At 37.1% G+C, this 20,680-nt stretch overlaps 3 protein-coding genes across 12 annotated transcripts; all 3 read right to left on the reverse strand.

Annotated features, from left to right (window-relative positions):
* Positions 1-1,463: 1,463 nt before the first annotated feature.
* Positions 1,464-13,538, reverse strand: LOC110820223 (Tetratricopeptide repeat (TPR)-like superfamily protein). Of its 9 annotated transcripts, none has more exons than XR_015818210.1 (4): positions 13,039-13,538; positions 6,510-8,210; positions 2,486-6,377; positions 1,464-1,764 (listed from the first exon to the last, which is right to left on the reverse strand). XR_015818210.1 is itself a non-coding variant. In XM_088217032.1 (4 exons), exon 4 carries the CDS (start codon positions 6,057-6,059, stop codon positions 3,675-3,677), a length of 2,385 nt encoding a protein of 794 aa, XP_088073158.1. In that variant the 5' UTR covers positions 6,060-6,377; positions 6,510-6,580; positions 7,954-8,210; positions 13,039-13,538; the 3' UTR covers positions 2,214-3,674. The 9 variants fall into 9 exon arrangements, 7 of the variants coding, with proteins under 7 accessions (XP_088073158.1, XP_088073154.1, XP_088073152.1 ...); XR_015818211.1 differs by having other exon boundaries at positions 1,464-1,778; XM_088217032.1 differs by lacking the exon at positions 1,464-1,764 and having other exon boundaries at positions 2,214-6,377; positions 6,510-6,580; positions 7,954-8,210.
* A 499-nt stretch (positions 13,539-14,037) lies between these two features.
* Positions 14,038-15,448, reverse strand: LOC148269131 (PPR containing protein (DUF179)). Of its 2 annotated transcripts, XM_088217055.1 has the most exons (3): positions 15,299-15,448; positions 14,995-15,174; positions 14,038-14,880 (listed from the first exon to the last, which is right to left on the reverse strand). In XM_088217055.1, the coding sequence occupies exons 2-3, from the start codon at positions 15,143-15,145 to the stop codon at positions 14,192-14,194; spliced, it is 840 nt and encodes a 279-aa protein (XP_088073181.1). In that variant the 5' UTR covers positions 15,146-15,174; positions 15,299-15,448; the 3' UTR covers positions 14,038-14,191. The 2 variants fall into 2 exon arrangements, with proteins under 2 accessions (XP_088073181.1, XP_088073178.1); XM_088217052.1 differs by lacking the exon at positions 15,299-15,448 and having other exon boundaries at positions 14,995-15,266.
* Positions 15,449-16,339: 891 nt separating this feature from the next.
* LOC148269132 (Tetratricopeptide repeat (TPR)-like superfamily protein) lies at positions 16,340-18,595 on the reverse strand. The gene has a single exon (XM_088217064.1). The coding sequence runs from the start codon at positions 18,464-18,466 to the stop codon at positions 16,571-16,573; it is 1,896 nt and encodes a 631-aa protein (XP_088073190.1). The 5' UTR covers positions 18,467-18,595; the 3' UTR covers positions 16,340-16,570.
* Positions 18,596-20,680: the final 2,085 nt, after the last annotated feature.

Here is a 20,680-nt window from a genome sequence, read left to right on the forward strand (position 1 = left end):
TGCTATAATGTCCAAACTAATGTTGTCATCGGCATTCGAAATTGTTCCCCACTATTACCCTCTTTTTAGATTGTGCTATTTTGTGGTTAATTAATGTAGGGTACGGTGTTGAGATGACAAAATTTTATTTGTTTCTTGATAGTATGATTATTTTAGGGTGTTTAATGGTATGCAAAAAACAAACTTTAGACGAATTTTTAAAACCTTCAATCCTATGGTTTTTAACAAGCTCATATCTTTGTTCTGGCTATATTATCATTAAATTTTATTAATTTCTATTTTACCCTTAGAAATAACACATATATATATATATAGTTTCAGTTTTGTTGCTTGTGGCTGTCATTGCTTTTGCCCTTGCTGTTGCTGTTGAACAGAGGAGGATCATTGTGTGTTTTCTTTCTTTTCTTCTATATCTCAATTTCTTTTTGTTTTGCTTGAGTAGAATATATTATTTACTAATCTTGGTAAGAGTTACTCTTTTCTTAATAATTCTTTTTTTTTTCTTTTCATATTCATATTTTGGCTTCTTCGAGGTTAGTTCCCTTCTTGGTTATCGTTGTTTTATGAATTTAATCAGAAAAACAATTATCAGAACTGAAAATTTTTTTGGTACAGTAAGTTGGTGACTGATTTTATTTTATGTTAGTAGCTTTAGATTTGATTTGCACATTTTACACTAAATTTTTAACAGTTTAGCGGTGCCTAATTATATTGTTCTTCATGAGTTATGAGACTCTCAATTATGTTAGTTTTTTTTTTTTTTTGTTTTTCCAATTTATATCTCTATGTATTGAATATTCTGAATATTTTTAAGTCGTAAGATCTGGTTCTGGTATTCCTCTTTGAGCCTCTCCTCAATAATTGAGTTGTTAGAGTATTTGTCATTATTTTAAAAAAAAATCTGATATATTTAATATGTTGTGAGATCTTTCAGAATTAAAAAATTAATTAATTTCTAAATAAAAATAATAGTAAACTAATAAGTTTATAACTATATAAATAAAACAAATGAGAAATTTCAGTTCGTGATAAATTTTTATGTGATTAAATTAAATATCATAATATCTTATTCTTGTTTGCTTTCTTCATTTGTCCTCGATTGTCTTATCTTTTATGTTATAATGTCCAAACTAATGTTGTTACAGTAAATTGACTGTTTTTAGTTTATGTTAGTAACTTTATATTTGATTTGTCTGTTTTACACCGAACTATTAACAGATTAACGATGCCTAATTCTGTGATTCTTCGTGAATTATGAGACTCCCGATTATGTTACTTTTTTTTTTTTTTTCTAATTCATGTCCCTGTTTATTATGTTGTCGAAATATTTTTAAATCTTGAGATTTGGTTCTAATATTCTCCTTTGAATTTCTCCTCAATATTAGAGTCTTTATAATTGCTTTAAAAAAAAAAAAAAAAAAGAAACCAATATACATTAAATTAGAGAGGAAAACGAGAGAAAATTTGAAAAGACAATAACTCAACTCTATAAGCACTAACAGCAGTTCATATTTGTATGGATTGCTCGATTAGAAACTACACTAGGTCAAAAAAATCAATTAATTTAGTAACAATGAAGGCAAAGAACCACAGAAACATCTTTATGTTAGGCTCCAAATGACCAGTCATTGATCCTAATTTATCATGCAAGCTCGACTCAGATAAGCATGAGGATGGGCACTGAGTTTTGGAAAGCGATTCTCTAGGCTCTAAATCTTGCCAAATGAACTGTAACTGGTAGTTTGCCTCCAGCTTTTTAGACTCCTGAAATTTATTCACTTTTAGACATTCAAGCAACTCATTAATAACCCCAAAATAATTATAACATTGTTTATAATAGTAACAAGATTTATCTAGCCACCTCATGAGAAATTCAAAGCAAGTGCAAAATCATTTTTTTCTTTTATTTTTTTTTTTAACGATACAAACATTAGCAACAAGATCCAAATAAATGCCCAAATTCAAGATGAGTGCATAGTGAATTTTTTTCCTTTGTTTCCTTAACAATGCTAACATTGAAACAAGATTCAAAGTACTATCAAACCAACTAGTAAGTAACCGAATCATCTCAAATTATTCCCGAATCCCAACTCATAATGGGAAAAAGATGATTTAGGGTCAAATTATACTCATAAATACAAGGGTATATGCCTACTAGCTCTTTTGTATAATCACTATGCGCCTGTCAAGAAAAAAAAAAATACAAGAGACAATTGTTTCAAATATAACTCTCTTGATCCTTGAATAAATTCATTTAACTTTTACAATTTCGTCACAATTTGTGTTGCCTATATCAACTTACAGCCTAATTACATTTCAAATAATACATTCGCAACCATGATCCATGTTTCCTAAGTTAACTCTACGTGGATAATTGCTTGAAAAGTATGACTAAGGTAGAACTATCTAGTTATATATAATATGTAAGTTGCATGCACAAAATTACAATATGCACAATCTAAACATTTAATAGGGAAAAACGAACCTTACTCATGCATTAATTGGTCTCACAGGCATTAGGAACAGCTTTGGGATGTTGAGGCGGAGCTGCTGCCTACAAGACTGCCAGAGTCACTGCCAAGTCACCAGAGTAACCAGCAACTACCTCGTTGCCAGTCACAAAAACAAGCCAACAAGCTGGGACCCGATAAAGCTCACTGCGCCAGTTCTACACAATCGACCGTGCGCCCAAGCAACCAATCATTAGCAGGGACTGAACTTCCAAAAATTACAGCTCCTCCTTGCCTCTCGCCAAACACTAGCAATCCACAGGCTGTTGCTGGTCAAGATCAATTTTTGGGCAATTCGGATTTGTTTTCTGGTGGTAGCTCATTGCTTGGTGGCTGATATCATGCTGTGGTGCTCCAACCATCCTTTCCCTCTCTTCTTATTATTGTTTTTTGGAGATTCTCATCGTTGGAGATGAGTTGAGGTGAACAGGGAGTTGGAGGTGATTTCAGGCGGACAGAGAGTTCTTGAGTATGAAGACACCAACCAGCGATGGAGAATAGATTCCAGTCTCCTTGCCAGAAAGAGTCCCCTTTTCTCGCTTCTCTTTCTCTCTCTTCTTTCACCTTCTCTTCCTTTCACTTGAAATCTTCTTTTTTCTACTCAAGTGTCCCCTTTTTTCCTTCAAGACTATACATATACTCTACAGTATCTATATATATTTTTAAATTCTGCAATGTACGATATATTACAACTTTGCTATTATTATTCATAGTTCCAAGTAAGACGGTAACCCTCAACATTTCAAAAGAACACAAGAATAAAAAATGCCCAAAACCAGATTAGGCGACATAATTACGCTGCAAAAGTAGTAAACATAATTCTAATATATAAGTAAACCAACTTCACCAAATATGCTTAGGGAGAAAATTCAAAATCGCACCATTTCAAAGACGGTAAGTATTGTATGGGAGTTATCTGGTCCTTTAGGGGCACTGTCAAGACTATTAAATTTGACAGGCAAGAATCCAAATTAAATATCAGGAAGGGAAATGCATTACTAATGCCATATCCTATGCGAAGTCTTGACTCTAAGGCCAGGGTATTAGATCACATATTTTCCTCCTAGAGATCATCAAAGTCATTGACATGGACCTGAGGTAACAAGTGGAGAAGTTAAAACTAAACCTTCTGCAAAAGATATTCAAATCTCATACAACTGCTTCTCAAAGCTCAATCAGGCTATACCCTGGACTCTTTGTCAAACCTATGTCTTTTGCAATACCTCTTATCCTAGCTACTTCATCCCACTTTCCACCTTCTGCATATAAATTTGATATTGAACCATAAACACTTGAATTCTCAGGTTCTATCTCCAGAAGGCGCCTTCCTATGATGTCCCCCAACTTCGTATTTCTGTACATTCTACAAGCAGCAAGCAAAGCACCTAATGCGGAAGCACTTTGTCCTGATGGTAGACATTTAACTAACTGATATGCTTCTTCAAGCCGTCCAGCTCGGCTTAATAAATCTACCATACAACCATAATGCTCTTCTGATGGGATTATAGAATTGTCTTCTAACATGGACCTAAAAACTTGCAGACCCTCTTCTATGAATCCTGAATGACTGCACGCAGTAAGTATTGATGTAAAGGTCTTCTCATCCGGTTGAATTTCTTCTTTTCTCATGCACTCAAATAACTTGATGGCATCAAGACATTTACCATGCATACCAAATGCAGCTATCATCGCATTCCAAGATGTTAGATGCCGCTTCTTCATGCTCTCAAACATGTTTCTGGCCATTCCTAATTCTCCGGATCTGGAATAGGTGGTTATCAGAGAATTAATCACATGTATTTCTTGCTCCATCTTAACTCGATATAAGTGACAATGTACTTCCTTTACTAGATGAAGACATCCTAGCTGTGAGACTGCCTGAAGCAAACTTATCAGAGCAACGGAATCATATTCTAGTTTTTCCCTTTTCATATTTTGGAAAAGGGCTATTGCTTCATCTGCATGGCCATGAGAAATGCAACCCATCATCATTGAAGTCCATGACACCAAATCCCTATATCTTATCATGTTGAAGACTTTCCTTGCATAGTCTATATGACCACAGTTCGCGTACATATTTAAGATTTTGTTGAAAATTTCAATACTTGTATGACACCCATGTCTTAATACATATCCGTGGATGCATCTACCCTGTTTTATCTGTTTTACATCAGATAATGCATTAAGTGCACACAATATGGAACTTTGGTTGGGTCTAACACTTGCTCCAACCATTTCAATGAAAATCTCTAGGGCTTCTAAAGCACATTCATTTTGGAGATAACCTGTCATCATCACATTGTATGAAATCACATCCTTTGTCCCTATTCTCTCAAACATTTTCCTTGCATGCACTAATTTGTTGCATTGAGAATACATATCAACCAAAGCAGAGGTAGCTACTAGATCAAGTTGGACTTTACTTCGAACAATGTAGCCATGTATACTCTTTCCTAGACGCAGATATTTCAAATCAGCAAAACAGAAGATCACATTGGCTAAGCTAATTAAGTCAGGCACTACTTTTTCTTGGATCATGAGAATAAAAAGGTGCAGGGCATCTAATGGTTGTTTGGTCTGAAGGCGACTGGCAATCATAGCATTCCAGCTACCAATAGTTCTCACATTCAGTTTTCTGAATAAACAATCAGCTATTTGTGTAGCCTTGCATTTAATATACATGTCCAATAGACTTGTTTCAAATATTTCATCTGAGCAACCAATTCTTCTCCTTATTGCAAAGCCATGAACAGTACGACCTTCTATCAATATTTGTAATTGGGCCGCCACCTGAAGCAAGCTCACTAGTGTAACCCGATTAGGGTCTATCTGATTCTTCAGCATTTCACGAACAACCCCAAAAGCATCATAAGCACGGTGATCGCCAACTAGTGAATACCCAGTAACCAATGACGTATACACAACAACATCCTTTTCTGTTATTTCATCGAAAATCTTATATGCATCCTCGATATCTCCGTACTTGGAGTACAAACAGATAAGCGAAGAACCAACGAATTTGTTCATGCTTAACCCAAACTTGAAAGCATCTACATGAACTCCTCTACCAAACTCTAAAGTACCCAATTTAATACAACTCTTTAAGTTGATAGTAATTGTTGCACCATCTAAACCAATCTTTCTTTGCCTCAAATTAGAATAAAACCTAAGAATTTCAGTATGGTGACCAATCTTAAAATATTTGACAAGTAATGAATTCCAAAGAATGAGGTTAGCATTGTGAATCCCATCAAACACCAATCTTGATTCTGCTAAAAACTCAAATTTTGCGTAGGAAGCTAGAAGCCTGGAGCCCACCAGAATGTCGCCGCTGAAGCCATGTGTAAAAATGCGAGCATGAAGTTTTCTCAAAGTAACAACATCACTACAACTATCTAAGGAAGCAGAAATTTTTCTGGAAGTTGTCCAAGATAGGGATAATGACTCTCTTCCAGCAATACCAAAAGTATGAAGAAATAGATTCTGTACTGAAGATGGTATCGGATTGTTTTTTGAGGAGGGGAGCGCTAGAAGTCGATATGAAGGCATTCATGTGCACATGAAATCAATGACGGTTATCAAAGTGTTCTTCAAATATGCCTAACAGAGAACTGAATCCTATCTTAACCTCAAAATATGTTGGTTTCGTGGTTGACAGAGGGAGATAGTTTCGTGGTTGAACAGAGGGCCTCCCTCTTTTCTCTCCATTTAGCACTCCCACTAATCCCCCAATAAGACCATAGGGATTCTTTGTGGGAATCAAAAGGATTATCTGGGCAACAATTCAGTTTGCAGAAAGCAGCTTCAAAACCCATAGACCAATATACCTTTGATCTTCTATCAGTTCGAAGAAGTGAGGCCAGCAATCTGCAATCATGTAAGTAAAATCCTAAAAAAAATGAAACAAATGGAAAACCATCTGAGAGCTGGTAAACTTTCTCATACATTAATAAAATAAAAAATATCAACAAACTGAACTGAAAAGAGATAACTCCATACCACTGGCCTTACTCGTGTAGGTGTTGACTGCCTCGACTCCTGCAACTTCTCCACATTGGTTACACCTATCACTACTGACTCAAATGTCCCAGAATTTCCAAAGAAAAATAAGTAACTAAGATTGAATTTTAATCATACAAATGACCCAAGAAAATTTGTTGGAAAAACACTTTGGGACATCCCTATTTACAGTTTTAGTAAAATTGAAATACAAAAATAATGAAAGACAAAAAACTAAGATCACCGAGACTAGTCCGATATCCTAAAGAAAAAGGAGAACAAAAAGAAAAAAAGAACCAAAACCATATTTAAGCTTAGTGTGTCAAAATTAACAACGCATTAATAGTGTTTCAACATGTCCCTTTCATGTACGTTAAATGCAATCACTAATAAATTGAATGCAATCATGAGCAAATAACATTGGGGGGGTAATAAAAAAACTCTCCCTCTAAAACTCTCCCAATCAACTGACCTTCTCCTCGATTCTCCCATTTCTTCAACCCTCCTTTCCCTTACAACCAGATTCTTAAACCAAACACTGGTACAATTTTCCCTAAACGGTGGCCGACCTGATTTCTGTTTCCATTGAACAATGTTTCTCTCCAACTCGAAGTAGTTCATTCTCATCAGAAATAAGTCTTACGACATTGTCTGCGAAGGAAGAAAACTCCATGGACTTCGAATAAGTGAAAATGGCCACGGAAACAGGGTATCAATCAGCCTCAATAGAAACAAAGTGAGATGGATTACCGAATCACTCAACAACTTCTACTGGAACAGGGGTGGGAAGTCCTGGAGTAAAAAATTTAAAGGTGACCACCGATATCTCTTTCTAGTGATGATCCGGAATAGAAGAGGCCGGGCTCTGGTCCTCTCAGACGAAAGAGAAAAGTCAACAAGGAGAATCTTCATCCCGGATGGCTATGAGGCTGGAGGATGGTGGCGTTTTATGAAAGCAATTTCTGAGCTGTCTGAAATTCCTTTGGTAAACCCCTTTAAGCTTCAGAAAAAGGTAGCAAGCCCGACACCCATGGTAAACAATGCAATGTTTTTGAGTCCAGTTTGTTTCGCCGGAGAAGAAAATTTACGCAGCCGTACTTCAGTGCAACGACCCGCTCGTACCCAAACGCAAGAAAAACCACCCAACCCGAAGAGGCAACCAAAAAGGCTGGAAATTCAAATTGCATCTAACAAAAGAACAAACTCTGCCACCACCAAAAGCTGACAGAGACAAAATCAGAAGATTAAGTCAACAAAATCAAATGGGGCCTTTTTAACTGGATTTCGGGCACAAAAAAACAACCACAAAAACCCCAAATTTTTCTGGGCTGAGAAAGGAAAATGGACTAATCAAGCAGGCCCAAGCAAGTCCAATCAGAATCCTCTTAGCCCTGTAAAAAAATTAAGAAAGTAAAGAGGGAATGGAGGAAGAAAAGACTTTTACCTTCAGTTGCGCAGAACACCAGTACAAATTCCAAGACTCAGACCCCAGCACACAGTGTTTTAGCTGCTCAAAGTGAAGGAATTTTCACCGACAACGAAGAAACTTCTCCTTCCTCAAACCAACCAAATGCACCACAGTTGCACTAGGACATGGCTGCCAGCGTCTTCAACTCTAATGATTGGTCTTCTGAACCAAACTTTTTTCTTCGACCAGCAGTAAATCATGAAGAGGAACACATCCACATCAATGGAACAGAACTGGTCACAATACACACAGAACCAGAATCAGACCCCTCGTCTCTGCAAACTCTTAAAGATACTAGTTTGGCAGAATTAATTAATTCCCTGGATCACCTACTCAAAGGGAACCACGAGGGAGACATTCACCTCTACTCTGAGTGGATGAACAAAAATATTTTCTGTGTAAGTAAGTTCCTCGGTGTCCCTCTTTTTGGTTACGAAAAAGAAATTCAACTTCTTCTTGCAAATATGGAAGTTAATAAGAATGAGGAGAACAAAAGCATTACGCTCCTTGAAAAGGGCCGAAAGAAACAGAAAGATAGGAGTTCACATGAATTGAGACGTCTACAAACCTCCATTAACTATAATGGACGCAACAAAAAGAACAGGAAAAATGGCAGTATTTCAATTTCTCAATGATGTTTACAAAATACTATCATGGAATGTAAGGGACTTAAATGACTTAAAGAAGAGAACAACTGTTAGAGGATGTCTCAACAAGTGGAAATCATCCATAATCTGTCTGCAGGAAACAAAGATGAGCTCAGTGAGCAATAAATTCATTAGAAACATTTGGAATCCCAATGATATTGGCTGGCATGTTTTACTAGCCAAAGAATCAGCTGGTGGCATCATTATCATGTGGAGAAAAGACCGGTTCCAATGCCAAAATGTTATTCCCGGTGAGATCACCCTCTCTTGTCTATTCTCAAATTTATCTAACAGCGAGACTTGGTACTTCTCTAGTGTTTATTGTAGAGGCAACAACACAGAGCCCACATTATTAGCAACTGAACTCGAGATGATCAAAAGTTCTTAGAATAATAAAGGTATCATTGGTGGAGACTTTAATATGGTTTTAAAAATATCCGAAAGATCGGTCAGAAGCTACGGTGATTCTAGCATTGAGGACTTTCATTCCCTCATCAATAATCTTGACTTGATTGACCTCCCACTTAATGGCGGGAAATGGACGTGGAGTAATATGCGTGATCAGCCTTCTTTCTCAAGGATTGACAGGTTCCTTATCACCTCCAATCTGATGATTTCACTTCCAAACATTTACCAAAAACTCATGCCCAGACTCACTTCATACCATTTTCCCATCATGTTGGTTTCGGATGGAATCCAATTGGGGCCCATTCCCTTCCGTCTGGATAACAAGTAGATCACATTGGATAGTTTCAAAGCACTAGTGAATAACACTCGGAAAAACACTCAAATCGGTGGCACGACTAGTTATAGAATTGCTCAGAAGCTCAAAAAACTCAAAACAGAGATTAAGAAGTGGTCTAAAACTACTGGCAGACAAGAGGAAGAAGACATTTCAAATATTATTGATGAAATTGACAATATTGACAGATTAGAAGAACTCAACAATCTCACTTCAAATAATATTGATAGAAGGACCAAATTGAAAGTTGATCTGGTGCACAGACTACAAATGGAAGCTACTTCTTAGAAGCAAACATCTAGAGAGAAATGGCTTAAAGATGGGAACAAAAACACTAAATACTTCCATATGCTTGCAAACCACCACAGAAGGGTCAATTTTCTTGACGAACTCACTATTGATGGCCAACTTCTTCAAAACAACAATGATATAAGAAATGGTGTTTGTAAATATTTTCAAAAACTCTATACTGAAACCATTGGCTCTCGCCCTAGACTTGATGATTTAACGTTTAATACAATTGATATGGATGATTGTTTATCAGTGGAAAAAAGTTTTTCTGAAACTGAAATCTTTGACTGCTTGAGAGATTGTGATGGGAACAAAGCTCCAAGGCCAGATGAATTTAATCTCAAATTCATATAGACTTTTTGGAAGATTGTCAAAAGCGACATTATTGATTTCTTCAATAATTTTCATAATCATGGCTCGTTTGTAAGAGCTCTTAAGTCTACTTTTCTTGTCATGATACCTAAATTACCCAACCAGAAGAACATCAAAGACTTCCGGCCTATAAGTCTCATTGGCTGCATATACAAGATTCTCTCAAGAGTGTTATATAAAAGATGTGCTACTATATTACATAAAGTTATTGGAGAATCACAAAATGCTTTTGTTTTTGGTAGACATATTACAGATGTTATTCTTATTGCAAATGAAGTAGTGGATGAAACCATCAGTAATAACAAAAAATGGGCATTATGTAAACTGGATATGGAGAAAGCTTTTGATCACGTCGGTTGGGACTTTATTGACTACATGCTGGAGAGACTTGGTTTTGGTACAAGGTCGAGAGGTTGGATTAGAACGTGCATTTCTACATCTAGTTTTGCGGTCATGGTTAATGACAGCCCATCGAATTCTTTCACTGCTTCCAGAGGTTTGAGACAAGGTGATCCCTTTTCTCCTCTCCTTTTCATCATCGTTATGGAAGGTTTAAATAAATTATTAAAAAAAGCTAAATAATTGCAGCTTTTAAAAGGTATCACTATGGGCCAACAAGAGAATCAAATGGAGATTACCCATCTATTTTTTATTGATGACACACTTATTTTCTGTCAGCCTGATATTCACTCCTTAATTTTCCTGCAATGTGTCTTACTCTGCTTCCAGGCAGTATCAGGACTGAAAGTAAACCTCCACAAATCTGAGTTAGTGGTTTTGGGCATCTCCTCGAGTGATGCACTTGCCCATTTTTTAGACTGTAAATTATCTCATCTCCCCATTACTTATCTTGGTGTTAAATTCAAAGATAAAAGTTGTTGGGATCCGATAATTAACATGTTTCATAATAGTCTTGCAAACTGGAAGAAGAGGTTCTTATCCAAGGGAAGCAGAGTTACACTCATCAAAAGCACACTCTCAAATCTTTCCATCTACCTATTATTTGTACTTAATTTTCCGAACAATGTTGCCAACAAACTAGAGGCCATACAATGCAATTTCCTTTAGGTTGATAGTGACAACAATAACAAAAAACTTCACCTTGTGAATTAGAAAGAAATCAAGAAACTATTCAAAGAAGGTGGGCTAAGTCTGAGGTCAATTGACAAACTAAATAAAGCTCTACTTGGAAAATGGATATGGAGATTTTGGAATGACAATAACAGCCATTGGAAATCAATCATTATGAGCAAATGATTTAATGGTGACTGCAATGATAACTCTAAAATAAAAAACAACAGTTATGGCTCTAACTTATGGAGAGATATTTGGAATCTGAAAAACCTAGTTCTACATAATTCTAGGTGGAGCATCGGCAATGGCACCAAAATTCGTTTCTACAAAGATATTTGGCATGACAGAGAAGCATTACAATCAAGGATTTCAATGATTTACGCGATTGCTAGACACAAAAACATTTTAGTAAAAGATATTGTCGAATTGAATCAATGGCAGGTGATTGTGTCTAAAAATTCATCTGACAACACAGCAAATCTGGTATTTTCTCAATTAAATCCCTGTATAAGACTTTGGTAGGCAATATTCCACAAGAACAGACAAAATTTCCAGCTAATATTATTTGGAAATCGGGTGACACTCCAAGAATTTCCTTTTTTGCATGAGAAGTAACAGAGAGCCACATTCTTACACTAGATAATAGATGCTTTCGTTGCAAAAACAGCAATGAAACATGTAATCACCTACTCCTGGGATGTCCGATCTCTCACAACCTCTAGTCTACTATTCTTGGCCTCATAGGACTAAATATAAATCAATTATGGATGAGCTACTTGTATGGGAAGGATTGAGCTGCCACAAGAAAACTTTTAGACTCGTCCTTCTCACTATATTTTGGGTCATTTAGAAGGAAAGAAACAATCGTGCTTTCCAAGGAAAAGAAGTTAATTTCAGAATCATCACTGACAACTGGTTCTATTATTTTGGATCTACTATTTTAGAACATAACATCGAATGCTTTGATGATCTCAGCTCTATTGTCAATTGTTTAATAGATCTGTAAATTTTTGTAAAAAAGCAGTGCCCCCTTGGCACCTTTACTTCAATACAACTTTATAATTTTATTTAGAAAATAAAAAAAAATAATAACATCGGAGAAGTCTTAAAAAGTCAAAAATACGTTGTAATGTATGTATATTAACATAAGTAACCAAACACGGCCAGGGATCAAACCAACACATCATGAGTGCACATAGGACCACAGAGAGAACAACTCTATTTGGCTCAACTCAACACAACCTCTACATGTTCTTGGCAAGCCTAGTTCCAGCCAACTTTACCCACCTTTCTATATGCACATGCAGAATGCAATATGAATGCATGTGGAGTATGGAGAACCTAGCTCTATCCAACTCAGCCCAACATCTACAAAGCCATGGTGAGCCTAGCTCTAGTCAGCTCTCCCCACCTCTGTTTATGCATGTGCAGAATGAATGCGTATATAATATGAAAGCACGTCCTTAGTGAGTCCAACTCTATCCAGCTCAAGTCACCATTTACAAGGCCGCGGTGAGCCTAGCTCCAACTGACTCCACCGGCTTGTGTACATGCTTATAAACAGAGAAAAGTATGCTAGAGCACAGAAAGAAAAGAGAAATGGCTGACGGAGGAGTAATTTCAAGGTTAACGTACTCAACGGATTGTCATAACTCATCCATATTTACATTGAACCCACAATCAACCTTTCTCACGCACTATAAGGATTAAAATAGTTATGAGATTTGGAATTAGAAAGAGATAATGTCATCATCATACAATGAAAACAGAGATATCCAATATCATATGCCAAAGGGAAAAATTACCCACACAAGCTAAAGTTAAAATTTTTGTGTTCAATAGTGCAAGCAAATTGATTATTACATCATTCTTCCCAGTTATATTGAGAATACCATCATCAAGACAAGGATGGGAAGAGGATTTCCAAATGATTACCTAGGGAGATAAAACTGGAGCCTCCACAGCCAATGAAACCTAAAGCTTCCTTCTTTCTGTCTCAGTCTCTCCTCCGAAGATGTCTCCAGCGCCCTTTTCTTCCGCTCTTCTCTTTCCTCTCAGGCTCTCCCTTCTAAGACACTCAATTGCCTCCGATTTCCTATCAACCCAAAAAAAACCCTAGCCTCTCTGTTTTTTTCTCAAGCTTTCTTCTTCTCTCTTTCCGTAGGTTTGTCCTCTCCTTTTTTATATTTAATCTAAATTTTTTCTCTTTCATGTGTTTTTTCGATATCTCCGTACTTTCGATTATAAATAAATAAGTGAAAGACTCTCAAACCTATCCATGCTTAACCAAATTAAAAGCATCCATGTGAACTCCTCTACTAAACTTCAAACTGCCAAGCTTAAGACAGCTCTTTAAATTGATAGCAATAATTTGCAGCATTTAAAACCAATCTTGTGTACTTTCCAATGGAATGGAATACCATCTGAGCATTCCAATATGTTGATCAGTTTTAAAATTATTTGATTAGTATTAAATTAAAAAAAAATTAATTACTTTAAATCTCATACATACTCATCTTAATTATATTAAAAATACAACTTTTATATAATTTAATTAAAAAAATTTGGGTCAATTAAAATATTTGTCACCGAGTGTAAAAACACAAGCATAAAGCTTTCTCAAAGTAATGGCATCATCAAAGTTATCTAAGAACATAATTTTTTATAAAAATAGTGGCTTTGTTGTTATGATAATTGAAAGGGGAAATTTTTATTTTATTATTTAATCGATTATTTTTTTTTAAAGAGAAATGCTTGAAAAATATATATATAAAAGTAATCATGTGAATGTGAAATCAACGAATGTGATAAAAAAAGTTTATTAAAACATTATATAGCAAAATTAGATTGTAAAACTAATCTTGTTTTTACTATTTCAAGAATCTTGTTGAATTCGTCACTAAACAATGGACTTAAGAAAATTACATGACATAATATGAAATTCAATTTGCATATATTAGAGAAACTATTTGAATCCCAATATACAAACATCTAAAAAGCATTTCATTTTAATCACACTAACTTCCTCTCTATCATTTTTCTATCACCTATTGCTATATTACCACATTGAACAAATTCTATCTACTAATCACCACACTTTTTTAGGACCCATCATCCCAAGAATCTCATTCCAAAGTCCATGTCCACTCCCACCACTAAGCCCAATAATACTAGGGCTACAAGCTGCAACTTTCCAATAACCAGCAATTATTTCTTGATTCAACTGCCCTCTTTCCCACCCACAATACCCATCAAAGAACCTAAAATCCCCTAACCCAATTGAGTTTCCCTTCACAAGCTCAGCAGCATACCCTATACTCTCCTTTCTCCCATAACACAAACCCTTCATGACCTCCTTCAACATTCCACTCGTCTCCTCTTCTGAACTCCTCATCAAAAACAACCCTTCCTCCAATGGTCCACCAAAGAACAAAGGCTGGTCAGAGAACGTATCAGATACATCTAGAATCTTTGATTTCATCTCCTTGATCGACATCAATGAAGGCCGGTTGAGGATGATGCCGGACGGACCCATGGGTCCAATCGACAGAATCAGGATCACTGTACGTTCGAAAATGTGGACTCCGTCGAGCCTTTCTGTGGCTATCAAGAGACAACCTTTTTCAGGTTCGTAAATGGGATGAACCCATTTGTCTGGAATTGATGCTCCATCTCCTGCCACCAGTCTTGCTCTGAATCTACGCCAGTCTGTTTCTTCAACCAGTCGTTTGTTGTTGTTGTCGTCTTCGGTTGGTGACCATGAGTCCATGTGGCAACCTGTTAGGGTTAAAACACAAGTTTCTTGATCAATAAAGAGAAAAAGCTTAAAACAAGTTTACCTAATATTCAATCCCTTTGGCTTGATCAACCCAAAAGCAGGGTTAGACTTACAGGTAACAGAAGATGAAGAACCAAACTTTCTGCACTGAAGCTGGTTATAATTTCTCTTGGGGAAGGAAAGGAGTCTAGGCTTGATGGAGGGCAAAAGGTCTAGTTTGGTCTTGGGAAATGAGCTTGATGAGCTGAGGAAACAAGCCTCCATGTTAAATTACTCTGTTTTTTTTCTTTTTCCTGGTTATGCAGAACAAAAAGTTAAGATCACAAAACGATGACCCAGCACATATATATATATATATAGAGAGAGAGAGGGGGGGAGTTGGAAGAGAATGAATCTTGACCACAAGCTGATCCTTACCTAGTTGGAAGTATGGGGCTGATGAATGTGAGTTGGGTGATGAGAGAGGAAGAAGCAGTCAAGAAGAACAAGTTGTGAGGCGTCTATTACTTATTAAGTGCTTTTCTCTTTTGCTTTTTGCTATCCGCTTTTAGCTTATGTGTCCAAGTGTTAGCCAATGGTGTGGGAAATTTGGCTTGATGTGGGCTTTGAATTTCAAATTAAGTGCTTTTTGGAAGATGATGCTCATCCACTTTCCTGGCCACTTACATTCTATTGAGTACTTATATTGTAAAAGGAGTCCCACATCGATGGAATAATATGTTCTGGATAAAGAAACAGATTGTTTCGCGGAGGAGATGTCAACCTAACTAATTGAGAACATTGAAGCTATCTTTACTTCAACAGTTACTACTATTTTCATAAACCTTCAAATATCTGTATTTAAAAATTTGTAATAGATAATTATTTAATATATATTATTAAATTAAGTATATTATATATTATCAAATTTTATTTTTACATTCAATAATCATATAATATATAATTTTTAGTTAACAAAAAGTCAAAATTTATTTTTATAAGTAAAAATTAGGTGTATTATATATTTATATTTTAAAAGTATAAATAAATAGTACTTTTAAGATATAAGCCAAGCTTGTGGAGGATTTTGTAATTTTACAAATTATCTCAAGTCAATTTTGTACCCATTATCATGTTGGATTGTAGGTTCTGTTTAAATTGAATTTGATTTTGTGTTAGGAAGAGATCCATTTAATGGAGAGAGTTTGTAACATCTCATGTCTATGTATATTTATAGCATAAAACCAAACCATAAGTTATTATAATTAGGTATATTGTGTATTTATGTAAAAAAAATAAAAATACTTATTTATAGACTAAATTACAAACTTTCAAATAAAAACTACACCTTTAGTACTTATTCAATATAACCATACCTTTTAAATTTTAGTTAAAATATTAGATTGTGGGTCAGATTTAGGAAATAAGTTTAACCTTTTTCCATGTCAAGAAGCCTTGTAAAATCAGCAGCAACTCCAATACTATCTAATGCTTACATGTATTGACTGCATCAGCAATTCATAAAGGTTGCATGTGCATATACAACGGATACATAACCCTGACTGCATATCCTTTTCTTCCCTTCAGTTAGGAAAGAAACAGATCATACATATACAGTATATACAGCTTTTTTTGAACATATAACTTACCTAAATTTTTAAAGAACCCTTTGCCACTTGCAGTGGAAAGATGCTTGCAATACAAAACATTTTAGGGTTTTACCAGAGTATCCACGAAATCATTTATAGACAAATTTGGAGTATGGTTATGTCCAACTTCCTGGAGGTCCTCAACCAATCTGTCAACCATCTGATATATTTTATCAGATTTAGGATGTGATCTATCAAGTGCTGTAAACTCATGGACCACATTGTTGACTTCAATGGAACTTCCCCCTGATGGTTTTTCGATACCCGACTTCTTCATATGCAGCCTGACATTCGCAACACCGTCCCACTCTCCTGCTGAAGCATAAATATTTGACATCATGGAGTAGTTTCCATGGCTTGTTGGCCCCAGTTTCACAAGGTGATCAACCACCTCTTTTGCAAGTTCAGTGGCATTATGCATCCTGCATGCCCCCAAAAGGGCACCCCAGATAATCGCATTTGGCTCCATTGGCATCGTGTGGACAATCCTAAAAGCTTCCTTAAGACGCCCTCCACGACCCAAAAGATCGACAATGCAACCATAATGCTCAACTTGGGGAACAATGCCATAATCTCTCTCCATCTCGTAGAAGTACTGAATGCCCTTATCCACAAAACCACCATGGGTACAAGCACATAAAACACCAACGAAAGTAACTTTATCGGGTTCAAAACCTTCCTTTTTCATCCTAGAGAAAAGCTGAAGGGCCTCCCTGCCATGCCCATGTACGGCTAGACCTTGGACCATGACATTCCATGATACCAAATCTCTATAGGGCATCCCACTGAAGACACTCCATGCCTTGTCCAAGCTACCACACTTCACATACATATCAATCAATGCATTTAACACTGTAGTACTGAACTGAAATTTAGTTTTTTCAACAGAAGCGTGAACTCTCAAGCCTAATCCAAGCAAACCTGATTCTGCACAAGCAGACAGGATGCTCATAGCAGCTGCATCATCCAACTTCAATCCAGAGGCCGCCATTTGATCATATAAGCAAATAGCCTCCTTTGCTAGCCCTTTTTCGGCATATCCAGATATAATTATGGTCCAAGGAACTATGTTCTTAGTCGGCATCTTATCAAACAACATTCTAGCCATCTCCATATCCCCAGCTTTGCTATAACCTGAAACCATGGTCGACCAAGACACAATATTTCTCTCAGGAATCTTCTCAAACAATTTGAATGCTTCATTCATGTCTGCAGCCTTTGCATACCCATCCAACATCGTGTTCCAACTAATCATATCTCTCTCAGGCATTTCGTCGAACATTTGGCGCGCTTCTTCTAATTCACCTGCTTTCACCAGCCCACCGATCATAGAATTCCAAGTCACTGTATCTCTCTCCTCCATCGTCATAAACAACCTCATTGCCGCCTTAACACCTTCTCCGCCACACCTTGAATAACTATCAATAAGGGAATTGGGCACAAATATATCAGCCAAAAACCCAGATTTCTCTATATGACTATGTATCATTTCCACCACAGGCAACCAAGATTCCCCCGAGCAAGCCTTTAGAAGAAATAGGTAAGTGAAATTATCAGCAAAAATGCCATTACTCTGCATTTCAAAGAAAGCAGCAAAAGCCAGAACGAACTGCGAGTTCTGCACATGGGCTCTGATCAAGGCATTGTATAAATGCAGGCTTCTTTCTTCAACTTGATTGAAAACGTTGACGGCAAACCCCATTTGGCGACAGAGAGAGAAAGCTGATATGAGCTTGGTCGCTACAGAGGTGTCTCTGTGTAAACCTTGTTTGAGTATTTGCGCATGTAGCTGCTTCACATGGTTCAAGTTGGTGCATTTGTAGAGATCTTGCAGCTTTTCCTGGAAAATTCTTCGAGGAGAGACCCAAGTAGGGGCTCGAAGTGGCATGGACATTGGTCGAGGAGACGGGAGATAGTGGCTTAAGCAACGAAAGCCAGGATCTTGGTGACGAATCATTTAGAAAAGAAAATTCTTTTGGCATCAAATCGAAGTGGGAAGAGATTGAAAGATTATAAGAAGATGGTATGCTAGTTCTTCAGAATCCAGTACTGAACTCTTTCTTCTTTATTGAGCTTCGATTTAATCTTTTAATTAAGGTTTAATTATTTATTTAAATATTTTATAAAAAATTGTAAAACATAATCAATTCCCATATTTATAGTGACTAATTTTTATATAAATAATAGAATTTAAGATTTTAATAATAGTTAGAAATTGTGACATCATTTTTTATAAATTAATTATTTATATATAACACTTAATAATATAAAAATTAAAAAATAAAACATGTTATTTTCTTTTAAATAAATTTTAGTGATAAATAGTTAATTATTAATAATGATAGTAATTAAATAATAATAGTATATGATAGAAATGATAAAAAAAATTTATGTTTGTATAATCGTATATTATTATATGTTAATAACAACTGTTTTGTTTGAATGATATCATGGTATAATTATATTTTCAATTAATTCTGTTTTATAATGTAACGCCCAAATAATTTCAGCATTTTTATTATTATTTTTATTAATTTTATTTATTTAGTTTAATTTATAATTTAAAAAAAAAGCGCCACGTCAGCAGCCATGTCAGCGGCCCAGTCAGCAGCCCTGGCCAACCAGGACCTGCCGCGTGGCAAGATCACGTCGACAAGGGAACGGGCCACGTGGGTGATCCGCGTGCGCGCGATCGGACGACCCAGATGCGTCCCCGCGCGCACAGACGGCCCAGATTTAATCAAAATGGACGGCTTTGATCAAAAGGCAAAAGGGTATAAATAGAACCCCCACACCTGACCACAAAAACCCTAGCTGCCTGCCCTCGTCGGAGAAGACGAACCAGACGCCGGAGGAGCCGGCCGCCGCCACCCGCAGCCGCACCGGGGAGTTTTCCGACCGCCAATCGAGGTAAATTTCATACCTCCGACTCGTTTTTCCACGCTGAGTTCCCCTGTGGCCAAATCGGAACCAAAAGGCTGGAAAACACGGCTGAAACCCAGCGGTGACGCCACGCCCCTCCTCGGTTTTTGCCTCCGATGAGGCCCTTCTCGGCCTCCGTTTGATGCAATTTTTATATCACCGTGATCACCATTCTTTTCTCTACAGGTTAATCGGAGCCGAATCACCAAAACACGAACCTCGCCGGAGAGCCGCCGTACCCGAGAGCACCGCCGCCGGTAAGCTTCGGTTTTTCGTAATTTTTTGGCCCCCCGAGGGCCCTAGGGTTGTTTTATCGCAGGGACCGATGCAAGTGTGGACGAATTCGGCTGGAAACGGCCGAAAACGGCTAACCCGAGGCGAATCGCCGCCGCAAGCGGCGGCGCCGTCGCCAAAGCACGGCGGAGCCGCCGTGCCGGAATTGCGATATTGGCCGAAAGGGGCCTGGGTCTAATTTGGAATTTTTTGGGGACACGTGCAGGTACCAGTAGTGCGTTTCAATTCCCTGGGAAAAATTCAGGAAAAATTAGAGACAGCCTGTAGGCGCACTGTGGAGCCGTGTTTGGACCCCGAAACGAGTAAGGACCCCTCACCCTATTTCCTATTACGGTATTAAAGTTCAATAAATGATAAAACGGTGTTTCATGAATCAGTAAATGTGTGAAATTGTTTAAGGTCGCTAATGGAGCCCGAGTCTGGTGTATTTGTCGGTCAGTTGTTGTTTGTTCTATTTTACAGTTTTAAATGCAGTATGATGTCTGATGTTCTCATTTCATAGTTTCGTGTGCATAAATCACTGTTTTATTGATTATGGGTTGAATGACTGAGAACCCGATGTTGTATGTTGGCTTGTTTGGCATGAATTACTTGTTGCTTGTTTGTGTGTGATTTGATGATGCTGACTGAGGAAAAGGGGAATGAAAGGTTATGTAAATTGATAATTGTATAATATAGTCAGCCTGACTAGATATCCTGGGAGATGGTGGACGGACCGGGTCCGTAGGGAACCCTACTGGGATTGTGGTCTCTCATACCGAACGGGGTATGGAGACCTTATGTGTTTTGGCGTCCATACCGGACGGGGTATGGGGACGGCCCTGGAATCTGATTACAAGTGTTAAAGGTTCACGGGTAGCGGGACCCCTATGGATCCCCATGGATACTAGTAGGCTGGTAAATAAAGAAAAATATGTTGTGTAATGATTGAGATGCAAAAGGCATGATAAGTATT

The sequence above is a fragment of the Carica papaya genome, chromosome 1, assembly GCF_054855325.1.
Source record: "Carica papaya isolate Zhongbai chromosome 1, ASM5485532v1, whole genome shotgun sequence".
NCBI lineage: Eukaryota > Viridiplantae > Streptophyta > Magnoliopsida > Brassicales > Caricaceae > Carica > Carica papaya.

Excerpts from the sequence above, each read along its gene's own strand:
- LOC110820223 (XM_088217046.1), bottom strand. The coding sequence starts at position 6,059 with ATGCCTTCATATCGACTTCTAGCGCTCCCCTCCTCAAAAAACAATCCG.
- LOC148269131 (XM_088217055.1), bottom strand. The coding sequence starts at position 15,145 with ATGGAGGCTTGTTTCCTCAGCTCATCAAGCTCATTTCCCAAGACCAAA. Across the intron at positions 14,881-14,994 it reads TTCTTCATCTTCTGTTACCT|GTTGCCACATGGACTCATGG; the intron begins GTAAGTCTAACC and ends TAACCCTAACAG.
- LOC148269132 (XM_088217064.1), bottom strand. The coding sequence starts at position 18,466 with ATGATTCGTCACCAAGATCCTGGCTTTCGTTGCTTAAGCCACTATCTC.